General features: G+C 48.8%; 1 protein-coding gene across 1 annotated transcript in view; it reads left to right on the forward strand.

Moving 5' to 3' along the window:
• Nucleotides 1–18,272, forward strand: part of LOC121336980 (voltage-dependent N-type calcium channel subunit alpha-1B-like) — a 289,393-nt gene that overhangs the window by 238,485 nt on the left and 32,636 nt on the right. Inside the window, 6 exon segments of the mRNA XM_041406692.1 lie at nucleotides 593–703; nucleotides 871–963; nucleotides 11,335–11,451; nucleotides 14,376–14,441; nucleotides 15,027–15,118; nucleotides 16,712–16,862. Of these exon segments, the coding sequence (XP_041262626.1) occupies nucleotides 593–703; nucleotides 871–963; nucleotides 11,335–11,451; nucleotides 14,376–14,441; nucleotides 15,027–15,118; nucleotides 16,712–16,862 (630 nt within the window).

Raw genomic sequence — 18,272 nt, forward strand, 5'->3', positions numbered from 1 at the left:
GAGCAGCTGTGGCTGGCCCTGGATCCCTGGCAGTGCCCAAGGCCAGGCTGGACAGGGCTGGGAGCAGCCTGGGACAATGGGAGGTGTCCCTGCCCATGTCAGGGATGGACTGGATGATGTTTAAGGTCTCTTCCAACCCAGGCCATGCTATGATTCTGTGAAATTACTCAATTTTGGAACAGCATCAGGCTCCTGGGATGTGATCCAGAGTGGGGGAAGAGACACAGGTGGACGACGTCCCCTCCCATCCATTGTCTATCTCTGAGTATCTTCACAATTAAGGAGTCCTCATACTCTTAGTGGAAGAAATAGTTCTGCACTTGTCCTCTGGGCTGGAAAATGCCCTTCCTCCCTCCTGGTCCGTGCTGTGCTTACAGGGGGATGTCCCTCAGCAAGTCTCCAGTGCTGGGGATATTCCAGCTGACCCCTCAGTACAGGATGGAGCAAGAGAGACAGGAATAATTGTGTTGTAACCCCAAATCCCATTTAAAGTGAGCACAGAATCCTGACTAAAATGAGCCGGAATCAGCTGAGCAAGGTTTTACTCTGTCAGTGATCTTCCAGTAACAGCTTTTCCTCCTTCCCGCTTTAGTTCTATGATGCTCCAGAAGCATATGAAGAAATGCTGAAATGCCTGAATATTGTGTTTACATCCATGTTTTCTATGGAGTGTGTGCTGAAGATCATTGCCTTTGGTGTACTGGTAGGTGCTTTCCTGGTTCCCTTCCACCTCCTTCCCCTCTCGATGAAATGCTTGAGTTTCGTGACACGCGTTTGAAAACAAACAAACAAAAAAAACCCCTGACCTGTGCTGGTAACAAGAAAATAACCCCTGGATCCCTCTATTCCCCTTGTGTTCTCCTTTGGCAGAATTATTTCCGAGATGCCTGGAATGTCTTTGATTTTGTAACAGTGTTGGGAAGTATTACTGATATTTTAGTAACAGAGATTGCGGTAAGTACAGTTTGCTCAATTTATTTCATTTATAAGCAAAGCTGTGCCCTGTCAAGACATTGAACCTTCTCCCTACCAGCCTTATTCCCTGGAGCTGCCTCTGGGAGTCATGATGGCCTTGCCTGACCCGTTCCATGAGCTCTGCTTTTCCATGGAGCTGAGCACAGCTGTCTGCCCCAAAGAGGGAAGGCTCTGATGAGAAGGACAGTGCTCGTGACTCTGCCAGGAAGCAGCTCCCTCTCTCCTGCAGAAAACTACTCTATCCCCAGGCCTTTTCTGCCTATTCATGGAAAAATCTGGCTGAATTTAAGAGAGGGGAAAGATCAAAGGGATTCTGCTGTGTTAATATGGGAGGTTTTTTGCAGGGCATGTGTCTGGCCCTTGGCGTTCCTGCCCAGTCTTGGTCACGGGGCAGGGTGAGGGTGAAGGGAAGTGACAGGGACACAGGGAAGGGAAGAGGTGAAGAGTCTGGACTGGGGGAATGTTCCTGTCACAAAAGCTCTGTGGGGCAATGAATAAACAAACAGCTTTCCCATAGGATTTCTGGCCAGCCCTACAAGGGCTGCTGTCTCCCTGCTAACAAGCCTTGTACATCTCACAGAGTGGCCAGACTTGTCATTAAATTCTGGAGGATTTTTCCATAAGGGCAGCCAATGTCTGACTCAGTCCCTGACAGTCTGATATTACCAATGTATAATTGCTCCTCTCCTCTCCCAGTGCATGTTGTAGCTGATGATGTATCAGAGTGTGATGAATTTGAACTTGACCATAACTTTCTTCCTCAGTCCCAGGGGTTTGCCTGTAGATCTGTTTTGTGTGTGCTCAGAACTCCCATGTTCCTTTACAGGTGGTGGTGAAGACCATGTGACTGTTTCTAACAAAACACATTTTTATTTAACCTCCTTGGTACGAAATAATGCACAACCCTCCAGTTTTTCCTCCCCATACAAATGGTGTTCATTTATCTGCTGGTGAATCCTGTGTTGTAGGCTTTGGATTTTGTTTTCAGTGCAACCAGGCTGAAGTTACTCAGCTCACCCTCTCTGAGTGCTGTGGGAAGGCACAGCGTGCTCGTCCCCACTCCCTCTGCCGTGGGATGTGGTTTTTTTGCCAAGGGCACCCAAACTTTTGCCACGGTTTGAAAATTTGTGAAAACATTTGTAAGTCAGCCACAAACAGACTGAAGCTTTTCCAGCCCCACTTTGGCTGTGTTTCCTGGGAGGAAGCAGCACTGACAGCTCACATGGGGTAAGGGAGCCTCTGGTTGCTCCCAGACTGGTGTCTTCTCCTTCAGGAAGGTTTCTGCTTCTCAACACCAAGCCCACATGCTGCTAAAATCCTCAATTTTGGAGCTATTTCACAGGCAAGGAGCAGCCACAGTGTTGCCTTTCCCTGCTCAGTTAATGGGACATTTCCTCTACCTCCAGCTCCCACAGGATGGCCCAGCCAGGGAACTGCATCAGGCTGGGCTCTGAGACATTTCTAGCATGAAAACCTTTGCAGAGTCATGGGAATTGCCCCTAAATCCCCAACAGGGCTTAACTCCCAGGGACCCATGTGCCTTTCCCTTCTCCTCCCAGTTGGGAAAGAAGAGGTTTTTCGGTTTATGAGCAACTGGATCCATTCAGTACTAAAAGAGGATTTTCTAAAGGAGGTCACCAGATTCCCCTGGCAATGTCCAACATGGAGCTGATCACAAACATCTCTCATATAAAAGCCAGATGCCCCCAGGACCACTCCAGCCCTGAGCTCTCAGTCCTTTGTGTCTCTGCTCTCTCTAAATTCTCTCCCTTCTGCAGCACCCAGGAGAGGTTGATCTCCCAAGTGAGAAGCAGCAAGGCAAGGGGAGACAGCCTCAGGTTGCTCCAGAGGAAGTTTAGAGTGAATATTGGGAATAATTGCTTCATGGAAGGGGTGGTCAGGCACTGGAACAGGGAGAGTCCCCATCCCTGGAGGGATTTGAAAACTATGTGGATGTGGCACTTGGGGACAGTGTTTAATGGTGGCCTTGGCAGTGCTGGGGGAATCTCGATGATTTCAGAGATCTTTTCCAACTTGAACAATTCCCTGATTTCTGTATAGCCACCAGATCTCCTTCTCTGCTTTTCCCTTCAGACAGAGATTGCCCATGGGTCGTCATCCCCTGCCACTTTTCTTTCTAAACTTGGTTTTCAACACTTCTTTGATGCAGCTCCTGATCTCTCCAGCAGCCCTCCATCCCCACGGGACAGCCACCAGCACACACCTCCATAAGCCACACACATCCATGCCAGCCTCTCACAGGGACAATGGACAGGAATCAAGGGGATCTGCACGGTGCCCTGAGCAGCTCCGTTTGCTTGCAGGGGACAGTGATGGCCAGGCCTGAACACCCCTGCTTTGTTCTGGCACTGAGTGTTGGCAGTGGTGCCCTGAAGATCACACGGATAATGGGATTGATAACAGGATTGATAACAGGATTGGTAATGGCAGCTGGCCATGACGGATGCCCCTCATGGAATTCATTCCACTTCAGCCAGTGGAATGTGGTGGATGTGGTCTTGTACCAGGCTCTCCACTGCCACTAAAACCTTCCTGCCCTCAAAGCCAGGCTGGACAGGGCTTGGAGCAACCTGGGGCAGTGGAAGGTCCCTGCCCATGGCAGGGGGTGGAAGGAGATGGGCTTTAAGGTCCCTTCCAGCCCAAACCATTCCATGATTTTATGATTCTCCCCTTCCAGTCCTGAGGATGGAAAAGCAGTAGAAGGATGCAGCCCTCTGTTCCTGCCCCATGTGGCCAGCTTTGGGATATTTTGTTAAACTGCAATTTCACCTGATTTAAATACTTCTGGTATTGAGAACGTGTCACTGCAGGCCCCCAGCTGGGTAATAACCAGCATTGACTCCATGTTTCTCAGAAGGCTGATCAATTGCTTTTTTATGCTGTCCTTATTAAGAAACCCATTGCTCTTCCAGACAGTCTGATACAGGTGGACCCAATTGGTCCTTCAATCCAAACACCAGCACCATTGGCCAGTTAAGAAACCACCCTTTGGTAAACGAATCTCCATAACACATTCCACATGTGCACAACACCAGGTGCAGCAAGTGACGATAAGACTTGGTTCTCATTCTTTTCTCTTGAAGATCTCTTGATCTTCTCACAGCCTTCCCCAGGACACTGCCTGGGAAAGTTGTGCCTGCTCTCTGTGGCCAGAGAGCTGCTGCCACAAGAATCAATGTAGAAAAATGAACCAGTAGAACCAGTATGATCCAATTTTGAGCCAATAGTGCCAAAATAGAACTAAGTTTAGAAAAATGTAGGAAAAAAGGGCTGAAAGAGCTGATGCAGAGATGTGCAGGGATGGAGGTGAGGAGCAGGAGGTGCCTCACTCACAGAGCAGAGCCCACCTGTGGCCTCTGCCCAGCCTCTTTCCCTTTGCAATTCCAGGTAGGGCAGAGCAGGAAATAAAGGCTGGGGATGAGCATCCACTCAGCTGCTGCTGAACCAGCCCCACCTCACCTTGCTCAGGGCACTCTCCTGGAGAAGGGAATAAGCAGAGAGAACAGTTCTTGGATCACCAGTCCCACAGCTGTGTCCCCAGCAGGGAATGGCCCTTTCTCCTTGTGCCTTCCTCAGCTCCAGCCTCCCCTCCTCTGCTGGGCAGAGTTTGGGGCAGCCCCTTCAGTCCCTCCAACCCTTCTGGCAGCCATTCCCATGGAATTTCCTCAGCTGGGAAGTCCAGGTGACAGCCACAAGGACCTTGACTGCCAGCCTGCAGCTTTCCCTGTCCCACCACCCTCCAGGTCCCCATGGAGATGTTTCCTAGGTGGGACACTGAGCTCAGGCTCACAAATAGTTGCCACAGCACTGTTTTCCTCCATATTTTCAAGATAGAAGTGTTCTCCAAAGGTAAATAATCTTGGGTGGGCTCACCTTGAGAGACTTGGCTTCCACCAGCCTTGTTTGGTACCTTTAACCCTTTGAGAAGTAAAGACAAAAGGAAAAGAAATGTGTGGATTAATTGCTTTGTTTTAATTTTCCTGGTCATGTCACATGTAATTTAATTTGTGATTGTAGTGGAATATCTATTTTTTTATTTCCTCAGGCAAAAGCATGAATGTCAGTTTTTTTACCCTCAGTAATTGAGGGAAAAGAGGTGGGATTAAGGAAAAGGTGTCCTTGTGGACACAGTCAGCCTTGGGAGGCTGAGTGGGTGTTTAGCAAACTGACATCTATTTCTATGCCTGGAAATATAAAAAGCCATCCTGAGAAGTGTTTGTGAATTGTCTCCAAATTTGCATTACAAACTGAAATGCAAATAACAACTGCACTGTCTGTGTTACCTCAAGGATCTCCGAATCTGTTTTGGTTCAAAGCATTTTTTATTTCTGGAGTTCCCATAAAATAACACCTCCCCCGATAGCCCAATGGTTTTTTTCTAGTGAAATTTTTCAGAGTTTCCTTTTTGCTTGTCCTGATTACTCATTTTCTCTTTTGTTTCCTGTTTTTGTTTCTTATTTTCCTTATCTACCTGCTGAATCACGCCATCCAATCAACATACAATGCGAAAACCATGTCTCCGTCTGTATGTTGTGCACCTGCTGCTCAAAAAAAAAATATAAAACTTTGTAAATAATCTTGCAAATATCCATCCATGACAACATCACATATAGGACACGGTTGGTTTCATTGAATTTAAACAATTCTTTAAATTCTCTGCTTTGATTTTCTCTCGTTTTTCTTTGATTTGTTATGTTTTTGGTTTGATTTTTTTGGGTTTTTTTTGTTTTGTTTTTTTTTAATGAGAGTTCCGATTGCACTGGTGGAAAAGCCTCACTGCAGTGTGCCCCAAAGTGGCTTCTGCCCTGCACTCCCCTCCCTGGGCTCATTGGTGACCTGAGCAATTGCCAATAGCCCATCCCTGCTCCCTGTGCCACCCCTGTGCCAAAGGGGACACTGCCACTTGCTTTATTTCCGTGGGCAATTGGAGGAGATGGCGAGGGAAGGATGTTCTGCACCTGGAAACGCTGGGGTTTGGAGGTGGTGGTACCAAATTCAGCTCTCTGTATGTGGGTTTGGTTTTTTTTCAGATGAGAGGATGGAGCTTTCTGCTGAAGGAAGCACCTGACAGCCTTACAGGGGTTTTAACCTATGCATTGTAAGGCAAAAATATTATTGGGGTGATGGCAGACTTGCTTCCCTCAAATCAAAAATGATGGGAAAAAGGATCTTAAATTTGAAAATTCTCTGTGACACCAACCCACAGAAGAACCAATTTTGCCACCATAGGGGACACAGAGTCACTGGATGCAAACCCAAAACCCCAAGTAAAATGAATAAATCATGTTATGACCAGAGCTGAAAAGTACCAGGAACCAGATCCCACGGGAAATTCAATGTCAAAGTGCAAATTTATTCCAAAAATGCCTTCGGAAATATTGGCCTTTATCTTTGAAAATCACCAATTAAATAAAAGAGAATCCATAAAGGAAAATGCAATCAGAAATATACATATATTTCCATTCGTAATTATTTTGGCTATGGTGGATAACACAAATGAGACCAAAAGCTTCTCAAAAATCCTTGCTCAGCCACCTGACACCAGCTCTTGGATCTGTGAACATCCACCTTTCCTGTTGCACAGTTGCTGTTAAGAAAGAAATCAGGTTGAATTTTTATTTCCAGGCTGCACAAAAGCTCCTTGGATGTTCACGGAGGGTCCTGGGGGGAATTTTCTGCTGGCATGCAGCAGTGAAAAAGACAATGTAAGTTCAAAGCTTGCCCAGTGCAAGCCAAGAAGGGAATCCTCCATGGTGCTGGATCCCTTCCAGATGTGTGGGAGCAGTCAGGATAAATTTGGAGATGTTGTCTGCTGCACACCTGGCCCAGGCAGCACAGAAAAGGGCTCTGGCATTAGCTGTGAACGTAAAAATATATTGGGGAAAAATCAGTTTGCTAAATTTCGGCTGCTGTCCCTGTTCCTGGTCAAAGATTGAAAAGCTCATCCTGCACTTCGATGAGATTGGGGTCGTTATTCCATAAAGACAGGTCCAGGCTCCAGACCATTTGGCATTCAAGTGAGGTCTTTGGAGCACCACATTGTCCTCTGGAGCTGCTGGAGTGACACAGCAGGGGCAGCGAAGCTGAGAGGAATCCTGGAGAGGAGGAGCTGAGGACAGAGCTCCCCAGGGCTGCAGCTCCTCCCGAGGGGCAGCTCCCATCTCTGCTCGGGGACAGGGACAGGAGCCAGGGCACGGCTGGGGCTGGGCCAGGGCAGCTCAGGCTGGAGATCAGGGCAAGGTTCTTCCCCCAGAGGGTGCTGGCACTGCCCAGGCTCCCCAGGGAATGGGCATGGCCCCGAGGCTGCCAGAGCTCCAGGAGCCTTTGGACAGCGCTGCCAGGGATGCCCAGGGTGGGCTTGGTGGGGGGTCTGGGCAGGGACAGGGGCTGGGCTGGGTGATCCTGGTGGGTCCCTCCCAGCTCAGGATATTCTGTGATTCTGTCAAGTAGGGAATGAGCAGAGTTCTGGGCATCACACACAAATAATTTTCCCAGCATTCCTTACTCAGTATGGAAGGACTGATAGGAAGTCCCTCCAAAGGTAGAGTTCTCGAGACACAGACAAGGGTGGCAAAAATCTTCAGTCTCTTGAAATCAGCAGTGGATTCCCCAAGCTCCAGATGAACTAAGACGCTCTGAAATATTCAGGAAAACTTCAGTGCTGGCAATACCATGGACATTTAAATGGGAACTCAGCCGTTTCCTTATCAGTAATTCCTTAATTAATTAATTAATGAGGTGATTCTTGTTGATCCCAGATGAAGAGAAGTCCTAAAGCTTCCTGAGGGATCCCATTCTTGGCTTGATCAGATGCCTCTTCCTGCAGCTTCTTCTGCATCCCTGTGGACAGAGGGAACAGCTCCTGTGCTGGGCAGGAAACCACTGCTGGTGAAGGCACTGGGACACAGATCCAGGCAGTGCCTGTGCCCTGCTCTTCATGGCTTTCCTGCTTTTCACTGTGGAAAACTCTGGAGCCCCCAAAAGAAGCAGGATATGGAGATCCTGGAGTCCAGAGGAGGCCATGGAGCTGCTCCAAGGGCTGGAGCCCTCTGCTCTGGAGCCAGGCTGGGAGGGCTGGGGTGCTCACCTGGAGAGGAGAAGCTCCAGGGAGAGCTCAGAGCCCCTGCTAGGGCCTGAAGGGGCTTCAGGAGAGCTGGAGAGGGACTGGGAACAAGGCATGGAGCGACAGGACACAGGGAATGGCTCCCACTGCCAGAGGGCAGGGATGGATGGGATATTGGGAATTGGGAATTGTTCCCTGGGAAGTGGGCAGGCCCTGGCACAGGGTGCCCAGAGCAGCTGTGGCTGCCCCTGGATCCCTGGCAGTGCCCAAGGCAAGGCTGGATGGGGCTGAGAGCAGCCTGGGACAGTGGGAGGGATCCGTGCCCATGGCAGGGCTGGCACTGGATGATATTTAAGGTTTCTTCCAACTCAAAACATTCTGGGATTCTATGAAAACAACCTAAGAAAGGGGAAAGGGTAACAGAGCAGGCTCCCATGGTGAGACAGCCTTCAAGGGCAGCTCCTTATCAGTGGTGTTTATTCTCCCTGTTTCCCCACTCTTCCCAGTCTTCTTCAGGGATGCTTGGCCCATCTCCTGTTGTGGGAAGTGGTGGCAGTACCTGGCCATGCCCAGACCCCCAGGTTCCCTTCAGTACCAACCCTTCCTTTTCCAGGAAAATAGTGACAGGCCAGGGGGAAATGATTTTCCAAAACTAATTTATTATTTCTCAGATGGATGATAAAATCCTAAACCTCTGGTGCCTGTTGTGAGCACTGTGAGCATCCGTGCAACAGGAAAGCAAAAAAAAAAAAAAACAAAAAACCAGAAAGGATGACTTTGATAACCCAGATATCCGATCTGTGCGTGGCTCAGAGGTGGCTCAGTGGGAGGAGAACTGATGCCAAAAACTGTTCTACTCGAGAAATACAGCAATGTGGAGTTTCCCCTTTGGCTGCATGCCATCCCAATTCCTGCCTGGAGAGTTGAGGTGTGGGAGGATGGGTTTGTCTGTGGGGTGCTGAGGGTGCCACACACGTGGAGCCCTTGCAGCCCCCAGCAGCGTGGGGAATTGGCCTCTCTCCGGGCAGTGCTGAGAACGGTCCTTCCAACATCCCAGGGTCGGTGCTGGGGGATTTTCCTGGGTTGGGAGTGGTTCCACATGGAGCCAAGGCTTTCACTGCTCTTTAGGAAGTGGCAATGCCACAGTTAAGTAGGAAATGTGGGGGGGGGGGGAAATCTATGGACTGTTTGTCCATCCAAATCCCAGGGAATGGGGGTCACTGACGTGCACAGTCTTGAATCCTTTTCCCATTTCCATCCCTTTTCCACGGGTAGCACTGGGGTAGCTCAGCTTGCAGGGACCCCAGCCCAAAGTAGTGTTAAACATCCAAGCAGCTGTGATGATGAGGTTTTAGCAAAGCCTGAGCGGGACAACATTCCTGCTGCTGGGCTGCAGTTATGTGGGAAGAGGGAGATCCCACAGGATCCCGCAGAGATGGATCCTGTGCCCCTGCTCCTCCTTGGAGCCTAAGGATTGTGCACAGGAAAGATCTGGATTGAGCACTGCTCTGAAGTTAAAATCAGACTTTCAGGCCTAAATGCTACCAGCATTACACGAGGGCTGATCCAGTTCCTGCTGGTGGGGAGATTCTCCTGATTAAAAGGGCTCATGGTTAAACCTCTGCCCTGCCCTGGGCCTGGCTCACAGTGGGAAGAAGAACCCCATTAGTGATGGTCCCCATTACCCAGCTGGGCCCCAGCTCTGCCCCAGGGCCCTTCCCTGGCCCTGCCCTGCTCAGGTGAGTGCAGCTGGACTGTTGTGAAGGGAAGGTAAGCACTGTGAAAACAAACCTGGAGCTGATGCTGAGACAAACTGGACATTTTCAGTGCCTGTTCTACCGCCCAACCCAGGGGAATCCTCGCTCGTGCTTTGCCTGCCAGAGATGGCTTCTGTTGCTGGCTTGAATGAGCTCAGTGTTGTCTGCACCTTCATTGAACATTCCTGTGCTTTTCTCTTTTCTCTTTATTTGAAGATCGAGTCTGATTTTCGGTCTGTGCCTAACTCTGAGCTGCTTGTGTTTTTAACCTGAGAGAAACCGAGTGCATGCCTGAGACTGAGTTCTGGAACTCTTTGATGGGATTGGTGGAATGCAATGCTAATGGCCCCAAAACTGAGCTGGCATTGAAAGAATCCATAGATCCAACAAGCCCCCCAATTTCAGCATGAGCTCTATAGCCAAATGAGCAAGAAATGTGGGTCAGTTCAAAGTGACCTCTGGTAAAACAATAATCCAAGGGAAATTTTTGCTCATCTTTACCAAGCAGAGCTCCTTATGATTATATTTGCTGCTTCACTGCACAATAGTTTAAAGTGGGATGTTTTCTCTCTTTAGCTCACTCAGTCAAATAAGTGGCTGTGATCAGAGATCCACAAAAAAGTGAATTATGGAAAGGGGGAATATTTTTTCATCTCCTTAAAATAGGAGGGCAAGAGGGATCTGGCTTTTGCATGTTTTGTTTTGGAAAGAACCCTCTCTAGATTAGCTCATTGGGGTAAGAATCCTCTTTTCCCCGAAAGAAAGAAAAAAAAATGGAGTGAGGGGTGGGGGAAATCCTAGAAAACAAATGAAAATCAGAACTTGCCTCCAGCAGTTCTGTGATCCACTTGTGCAGACACATTTAACGAGAATTTGGAAAACCAGCAGGTTCCTAAGGCATCTTCCTGCTGGTGAAAGCTCCACCTTCCCAATTGACTGGCTACCCTTGATCCATCTTCCAAACAATCTTCTGGTGCCACTTCTCCTTGGCAAATCTGTCCAGTTACACGCTGTACAAACATTGGAAACCTCCAGGTTGGAAAACATCCTCATTCTTCCAAGGATGTTTGAATCTTCACTGGACAATGCCTTTCTTTGTCCCTTGCCAGTGTCTTGGCTTAAGTTCAATTCCCTGTCGAAACTGAGCTGACCAAGATTTTCAACCAACCTCATTCCTTTTCAAAATGAAAATCCGGCACCATCCCACTCTCCCTGAGTCTTCAGGGGGGAAAATCTGCCTTGCTCTAAGCAAACCAGCCCTCCAAGGACAGCGTGACAGGGCCTTTTCCTTTTCTCTCATTGACCCAGTAGTAGAGGGGAGGGCTCTTGTGGAGAGGGGTTTTCTCATTCTTGCTGCATGTGGAGTGATCTGCACTGACGAATGTTTCTTTTGGAAGGTTTTCTGGTGGCCGATTTGCTGCTTAGATCGTGAAGCTGGTAATTTTAATTTCTTTTTTGCGGGCTGTGGTTTCGGATCGCGGTCGTTTCTGAAGGACACAAAACCTTTACTTTCCACAGGACAACTTCATCAACCTCAGCTTCCTGAGGCTCTTCCGGGCAGCCAGGCTCATCAAGCTCCTCCGCCAGGGCTACACCATCCGCATCCTGCTCTGGACATTCGTGCAGTCCTTCAAGGTGAGCCTTGGCAATGTGGGGAGAGATTGGGGAGAGGGTCTGTGCTTCGCGCATGTGGAGCATCTTCCGGTGAGGATCCAAGAGCTTCCCTTGTCTTGGAACAGCCTCTGTGCACCTCTACAGAGCGATTACAGGAATTCAGAATTCAGGAATTCTTCAGAAAAGAGGATTGGTGAGCACTGCCCAGCCACAGGAATATTAATTCTGCAGAAAATCAAACTGGTTAGCACCAAGAATATTAACTCAACTGGTTAGCATAACAAGGGATATTAATTCTGCTATAAGTCAACTGGCTCACACTGACCATTCCTAGGAATATTAATTCTGCTAAAAATGAGCTGGTGAGCACCGCCCAGCCCCAGGAATATTAATTTTCTACAGAAAAGAGAGCAGGCTAGCAATGACTATCCCCTGAATGCTCCATTTTGGAGGAGGAGGCTGAAGGGCTGCTTGCTCATGCAGACTCCAGCAAGTGCTCAACACTCAGGTTGCCCTTGAAACTACCCCAAAATCCCTCTGGCAAAGTCTGGATGCTCAGGAATTTTCATAAAGAAGCAGTGGCCTGACTGATGAGTGCCTTGTTCTTCACCTGCAGTGAGAATTTAACCTGTAAGGATTTCCCCAGGATTTGGGTGTGGCAGGATCTGGCAGAGGTGAAACCCAGCCCCTTGAGCTTTGGTAATGCAAACTGTGAAGCTGTAGAGCCACAGGCCTGAGTTTGATGACGTGGAGGGTTAAAATAACAAGGTTTTGCTGAGGTTTTGCATTGCCTGGTTTCCTTTACCTCTGCCCTTCCTCCCACCAATCCTCAGCTGTTTTCTAGATCTAACAAAAGCCCACATGCCCGAAAGCTGGTTATTTTTACAGCTCTCACCTGGTTTGCAGCCCATTTTTTATTGTTTGATGCTTTAAGTCTGGGGCTTGCTCAGGTTCTGCAGAGCAGGGAGAACACAGAATGTGGAACCAGGATTTGTGGCGGTGATACTGGGCTCTGACACAGCAGTACTGGGCTGGGAGCTGTGGGTGCAGACCTCCAGCCCCTCTGAGGGGTCTGCAGGTGTGAGGTGTTCCCAGCTGGAGAGAGTGGATGGATTTTGGGAGAATGGTCTCAGCCTTTTCCAGCACAATCCCAACCTTTCCCAAAGCCTGTGTTCAGAGTGTGGCCCTGATGTGGAGCCAGGACATTCCTGGGCTTCATGAGGAGCTGTTTGTCTGCCTGTCCCCCAGCTCAGAGCTCTCAGGCCATGTCCCTCGTGCAGCGGTGTCCATCAGAGGTGTCCATCAGTCCCTTTTCCCCAGGTTTCCCCCAGGTTTTGTCCTGGGGGTGCCTCAGGCCCAGAGATGGCGGCTGGGCCAGGAATGGGATTGTCCCGCTCTGCTCTGGGCTGGGGCGGCCTCACCTCCAGTGCTGGGGGAGTTTTGGGCACCTCAGTAAGAAAAAAGCTATGAGAGAGTGTCCAAAGGAGGGACACAGGGATGGGGAAGGGTCTGGAGGGGCCCGTGAGGAGCAGCTGAGGGCCCTGGGATTGTTCAGCTGGAGCAGAGTGAGGGCAGAGCTCCCCGGGGCTGCAGCTCCTCCCGAGGGGCAGCTCCCATCTCTGCTCGGGGACAGGGACAGGAGCCAGGGCACGGCTGGGGCTGGGCCAGGGCAGCTCAGGCTGGAGCTCAGGGCAAGGCTCTTTCTTCCCCCAGAGGGTGCTGGCACTGCCCAGGCTCCCCAGGGAATGGGCACGGCCCCGAGGCTGCCTAAGCTCCAGGAGCCTTTGGACAGCGCTGCCAGGATGCCCAGGGTGGGCTTGTTGGGGGTCTGGGCAGGGCAGGGGTCATTTGATTATCCTTGGGTGTCTTTTCCAAGTCAGGATATTTCATTATTCTACAATTCCTGCTCCTTTGGCCTGCAGAACTCCTGCCTCAGGCACCACAGGGGCTGGCCCAAGGGCAAGACTTCTTCGTTTTTGAGCTATTACTAATTAAGAGGCATTAATTACCCATTCATTTAGCCCAAGTGGAAAATAGCTGTCACTCTCAGCCTGGGTGACATAATTACATTGCAGCCTTCACTGATTTCTTGCTAAAACTCAGAATCTTTTTGTCCTCCTGAGACCCCAAACTGGGCCTGTTTCAGAGCAGGAACTTATTTCTGGGATGGAGATTTTATTTCCAGCAAGGTCATTAACAATTCATGTTCATACAATTATGCACACCAAGTGCCAGTGCCTGCTAGTAGCTCCAGTGTTCACTGCCGAGCCTTGGATTATGTTTTCCTTGCTTGCTGCTTCCAAGGATACAGAGAGAGCCCTTGGAAAGCTCTGACTGTGATCAATGAATACCTGGCTCCAGGGGTTGTCTCCTGAGGGCTGCTACAGTTCTTCATATCACCTTCCCAGTCCCTGCACCTGAAGGACTGTCTTGGTTTGAGAAGCCAGGTGTCTGCTAAGGAAGGCAGAAGCCTCCCTTGAAATGGTAAATGTAAAGCCCCTTCCTCTGAATTATTATAATTTTTAAATTAAGGGGCTCTCAGGCAAAGATATGGGAATAGGAATAACAGCTCTTTACTAGGTAAAATAAAAATACAAATGTAATAGTATTATATTACAATAGCAAAAAAAAAAAAAACAGGTAGGAATGCTTGGCTCCTGCCCTGGGCGGAGCATCTCCCCATGGGATGCTGGAATTTGATCAGCCCTGCAGGGACACTCAGTGGCCATGGACAGCAGAGATCTCCTGGAGGGAGGACTGGCTGTGGGAGAGATAAAGAAAAAACTGCCCGATGCACAGAGGAGAACTGCCCCAGCTCTGACAGATGAGAATAGATTACACACCCCCATTTCCAACCTAAGGACAAATGCCACAAAACTCAGTCCTGCCAGGGAGTTCAATGTTTGCATTTGCTGCCATTAATCCCACTTTTTCCTTTCCCACAGGCCTTGCCTTATGTGTGTCTCCTCATTGCAATGCTCTTCTTCATCTATGCCATTATTGGCATGCAGGTAAAATATTTCATTCTTTCATTCTGGCCATAAGCAGCCTGGCTTTGTTCAGGGTGCAGACGGTTGTTGCCTCCACAGCAGGAGCAGCACTGATTTAGTATGAGGCAAAAGCTCTTCTTCTCTGGTGTCAGGTAAATTAGAAATGAAAAAAGGCCTCTTTTTCTACTTTAATTGTCAGCTTTTATGTTGAAGTGTCCCCAGTGAGCTGGACAATCCAGCTGTGGGTATGAGCCTGGCTCACATTTCAGCTGGACATCAGCAAATCCCACAGGAAAAGACCCTTCCCCTGGCTATGGACACATCAAGAGGCTGAGAGGAGGGAGCAGCCCAGAAACTGCACCTTCCTGAGAAGAAATAATAAACTTTTCTTGGCCTGGCATGGAGCTGAGCTGCTGGAAAGGACCTTTGTGAATAAAAAGCACATTAATCTTGTATTTGATCTCCACAAAACATTTTTATTTCCCTTTTCAGCACAGAAATTATTCCAGCTTTTGAGAGCCTTTAAACAAGGACAAATTATTTCCCTGCCTTATTTTCCAGCTCCACTAGATGTGCCTGGCTGAATCCCTTCTGTTTTCCTGGCAGGTATTTGGGAACATTGCCTTAGATGATGAAACCTCCATTAATCGGCACAACAACTTCCGGACCTTCCTCCAAGCTCTGATGCTCCTGTTCAGGTAAGGAGAGGATAAAACACCCTCTGGTTTGTGTGTGAACTGCAAAAAACATCTTTGTCCAGGTGTCACTTGAGCTGCTCAGACTTGGACATCCTTTAAAACTGGGATTTGTGTAAATTACCCATTTCTGCTTCCTCCTCCTCAGCAGATCGGATTCACCACCTCCACAAAGTGTCACCCTGAGCTGTGACCCCCCATGGCAACTCTGGCAGAAGCTGAATATAGATCAGAACCCCACTGGTTTAACTGATTGATGGGTTTCCTGTCCTGCAACTTGGTTAATTTTTCTTTTTTTAAAGTGAGAATTGCTTTAATTGGCAATTTTCGCATAACCAGAAGTCAACAGCTCCTACACCAACCCCACCTCTGCTTCAGAATTCAAGTGTTTCCCTCTGGGTTCATCCTGCCTGGAAATGAAGCATTTTCAAGTGAAAAACCAATCAATTAAAGAACAGATTTTCATTTTAAGACCTGGCAAAACAGGCCCTGCTCCAGCTCGGGGCAGTCTGGGGGAGATGTTCCTCATCCAGCTGTGGAGATCCCCCAGTGAACACCAGCCCCTTCCAGCCCTGCCAAGGCTCAGCTCCAAGGATTCTGTGGTGCTTGGTACTGGATCCTTGCCTGGGAGTTTCTGTGAAGCCAGACAGAAATGGAATTATCCCTCTCTAGCTCAGAATAATCCCCGGGTTCAGAACTCTGAATTTCAATAAAACTGGGTCATTATCAGCCTTGTGGTCCCTTACCAGCCCCACAGCAGTAGGAGTGAGGAGCAGAAGCAGCAGGGTTGGGATGGGAGTTGGTTTCTGCACAATTCCCCACAAAGGGAATGGGCCTTTAGCACCCAGGCACCAGGGGGGAATCTGCTGTGATTCAGAGTAGCCTGGAAGTTATTCCAGGTTAGATGGAGCACTGAGTTTTCCCAAAGTTTGTGTGCTGGCTGTAGGAATAAAAGGCAAAAAAGAACATTGAGGGAAGCAGGAATTCAGAGTAAGTGCATGTGGAGAATCCCAGACTTCCAAACCAAGGGTGCACTTCACAGGGACTGCTTTATTTTGAGGACCAACTCTCTGGGACTCCAAAGTTTTTCCTTTTGGCTCTTTTCTCTCTATAGTAGAAGTTAGAGGGAGGAGGGAACAGGTGAAGAACACCCAGGAGACTGTGATGAAAAAGAGACCCAAGTCCATCCAGCCCATGCTGGAATTTACCTGTCTGATAAAGGAAATAAGAGATTCCAGTGGAGAAGCTTGGTTTCATTTCCCATTCTCTTTAGAGCCAGCACTAGGTTCAAAAGGCAACAATCTGAACTCTGTTTACTCAGATTTGTACTGTTTAAATCAATCAGGTTTTATTCCCCACAGAAGCAACAAAGCTTTTAGCCTACCTGAGCCTGTCTGGTTTCTTTTACCCCCCTGTAACAGAAGGAAATGTTCTTTCTCCTTTCTCAAGAGTAGTTCCAACTCCCAGTGTAAGTACAGTCTCTGCTCCTGGGCACAACCTTCCACCTCATTAATTTGGTTAATTGGGTGCAGAATTATTGCAGGGTGGCTGTCATGGGGAGGGTGGATAAGCTCAGCCTCTGCTCTGGTGTTGCAGGAGCGCTACAGGGGAAGCCTGGCATGAGATCATGTTGTCCTGCTTGAGCAACAGAGCCTGTGACCCCCTCTCTGGCCTCACCAAAAAGGAATGTGGCAGTGATTTTGCTTATTTCTACTTTGTGTCGTTCATTTTCCTCTGCTCCTTCCTGGTAAGTCAGTCCTGACCCCCCAAAGTGGGGGTGGTGCTGTGGATCCCCCAAACCCTTCCCTCCCCATCCCTGTGCCCCCTCCTCATTCCTAATTATAATTTAGACACCACCAAGCCAGCTTTGCTAAACCCCATTTATCATCCTGTTGGTAAAATCCCCAGAGATCATTTAGTCATTAAAAGGAAATGGTTTATCTTTCTTCTCACAGGGGAGTCTAACATTTGGAATTAAGCATTAATGGGGTTTGTCTTGATTTATACCATCCCTTTGAGGAAGGGCAGTGGGGAGGGCAGGGAGACAATGTCCGAGTTCAGCAGCGTTTCCTGGGAGCATCACACTGATTTCTCAGAACCCCAGGATCTGCTGAGATGGAAGTGACCCACAAGGATCATCATTTGTTTGCCAAACAAATGCAAAAATCACTTTTTTTTGTTGTTGTTGTTTTTCTGCCAAAAAAGTTTTAGACATGAAAACACTCAGAGCTGCTGGGCTTGGTTTGTGTCAGGTTGTGGCTGAGATTTATGAGGTGCTGATGCCTTTTTGAGGCTAGCTAAAAGCAGAGGCCAGACAGAATTAAGGCAATAAAAAGCAGGTATATTTATTGAAGGGCCTTCAGGTACATTTTGGGCAGACAAAGCCCCCAGGGCCTACACCCAAAATGGACAATGGGTCACGGGTTTCACACTTTTATAAGTTTGGTCCATTTGCATATTGGGGTTAATCTGCCAATTACAGCTTCAGCTAATGAAGGAATTGACCCCAAGTTTGCTCCCCCCAAAACTCACTTTTGTTTCCATCTCTGGGGCCTGGGGCAGTGAAGTATCCTTGATTGCCAGGCCTGGAGAGGAATTGTTGTGTCTGCCCAAAACGGGAAAGCAGCAGCTCACACTGTGTGTGGAGTGTGGAGTTACACACTAAAGAACTGCAGGGTTACAAATATATGGAATATATAGAAGCTCAAACCCTAAGCCATGAGTGCCAGTGCCTTCCTGAGCATTCATAGCACCTCCCTGCTCCTTGGGTCACCCCCCAGCCCTGCTGGGACAGAGCAGTGGAAAAGCAGGGACAGGGACCCAATTAAAGCTCGGGCAGGAGGAGCTGAGAGCTCTGTGATGTTCCAAAAGCAGCACACAGAGCCCTCGCTCACTTCCAGGGGTTTGCTGTAAAATCCCACATTTGATGATCTGTGCAGCCAACCCCTGCTGTCCCCAGAACCCCTCCAGCAGGAAAAGGAGCTCCATGTGGCAGTTTGGAGCTGGAGACTGACACACCAACTTCAGTGTCCTCCTGCTGAGACCCTTTGTGTGGCTGCTGTTGTTCCTTTAGCCGCCCATGGATTATTTCTCGTGCATGCGTTAAAAAACCTGCAGCCCTGAAAGCTTATCCAAAATTAATGCTCCATTTACTGAT

The sequence above is a fragment of the Onychostruthus taczanowskii genome, unplaced genomic scaffold (genome assembly GCF_017590055.1).
Source record: "Onychostruthus taczanowskii isolate IOZ18803 unplaced genomic scaffold, ASM1759005v1 scaffold25, whole genome shotgun sequence".
Lineage (NCBI taxonomy): Eukaryota > Metazoa > Chordata > Aves > Passeriformes > Passeridae > Onychostruthus > Onychostruthus taczanowskii.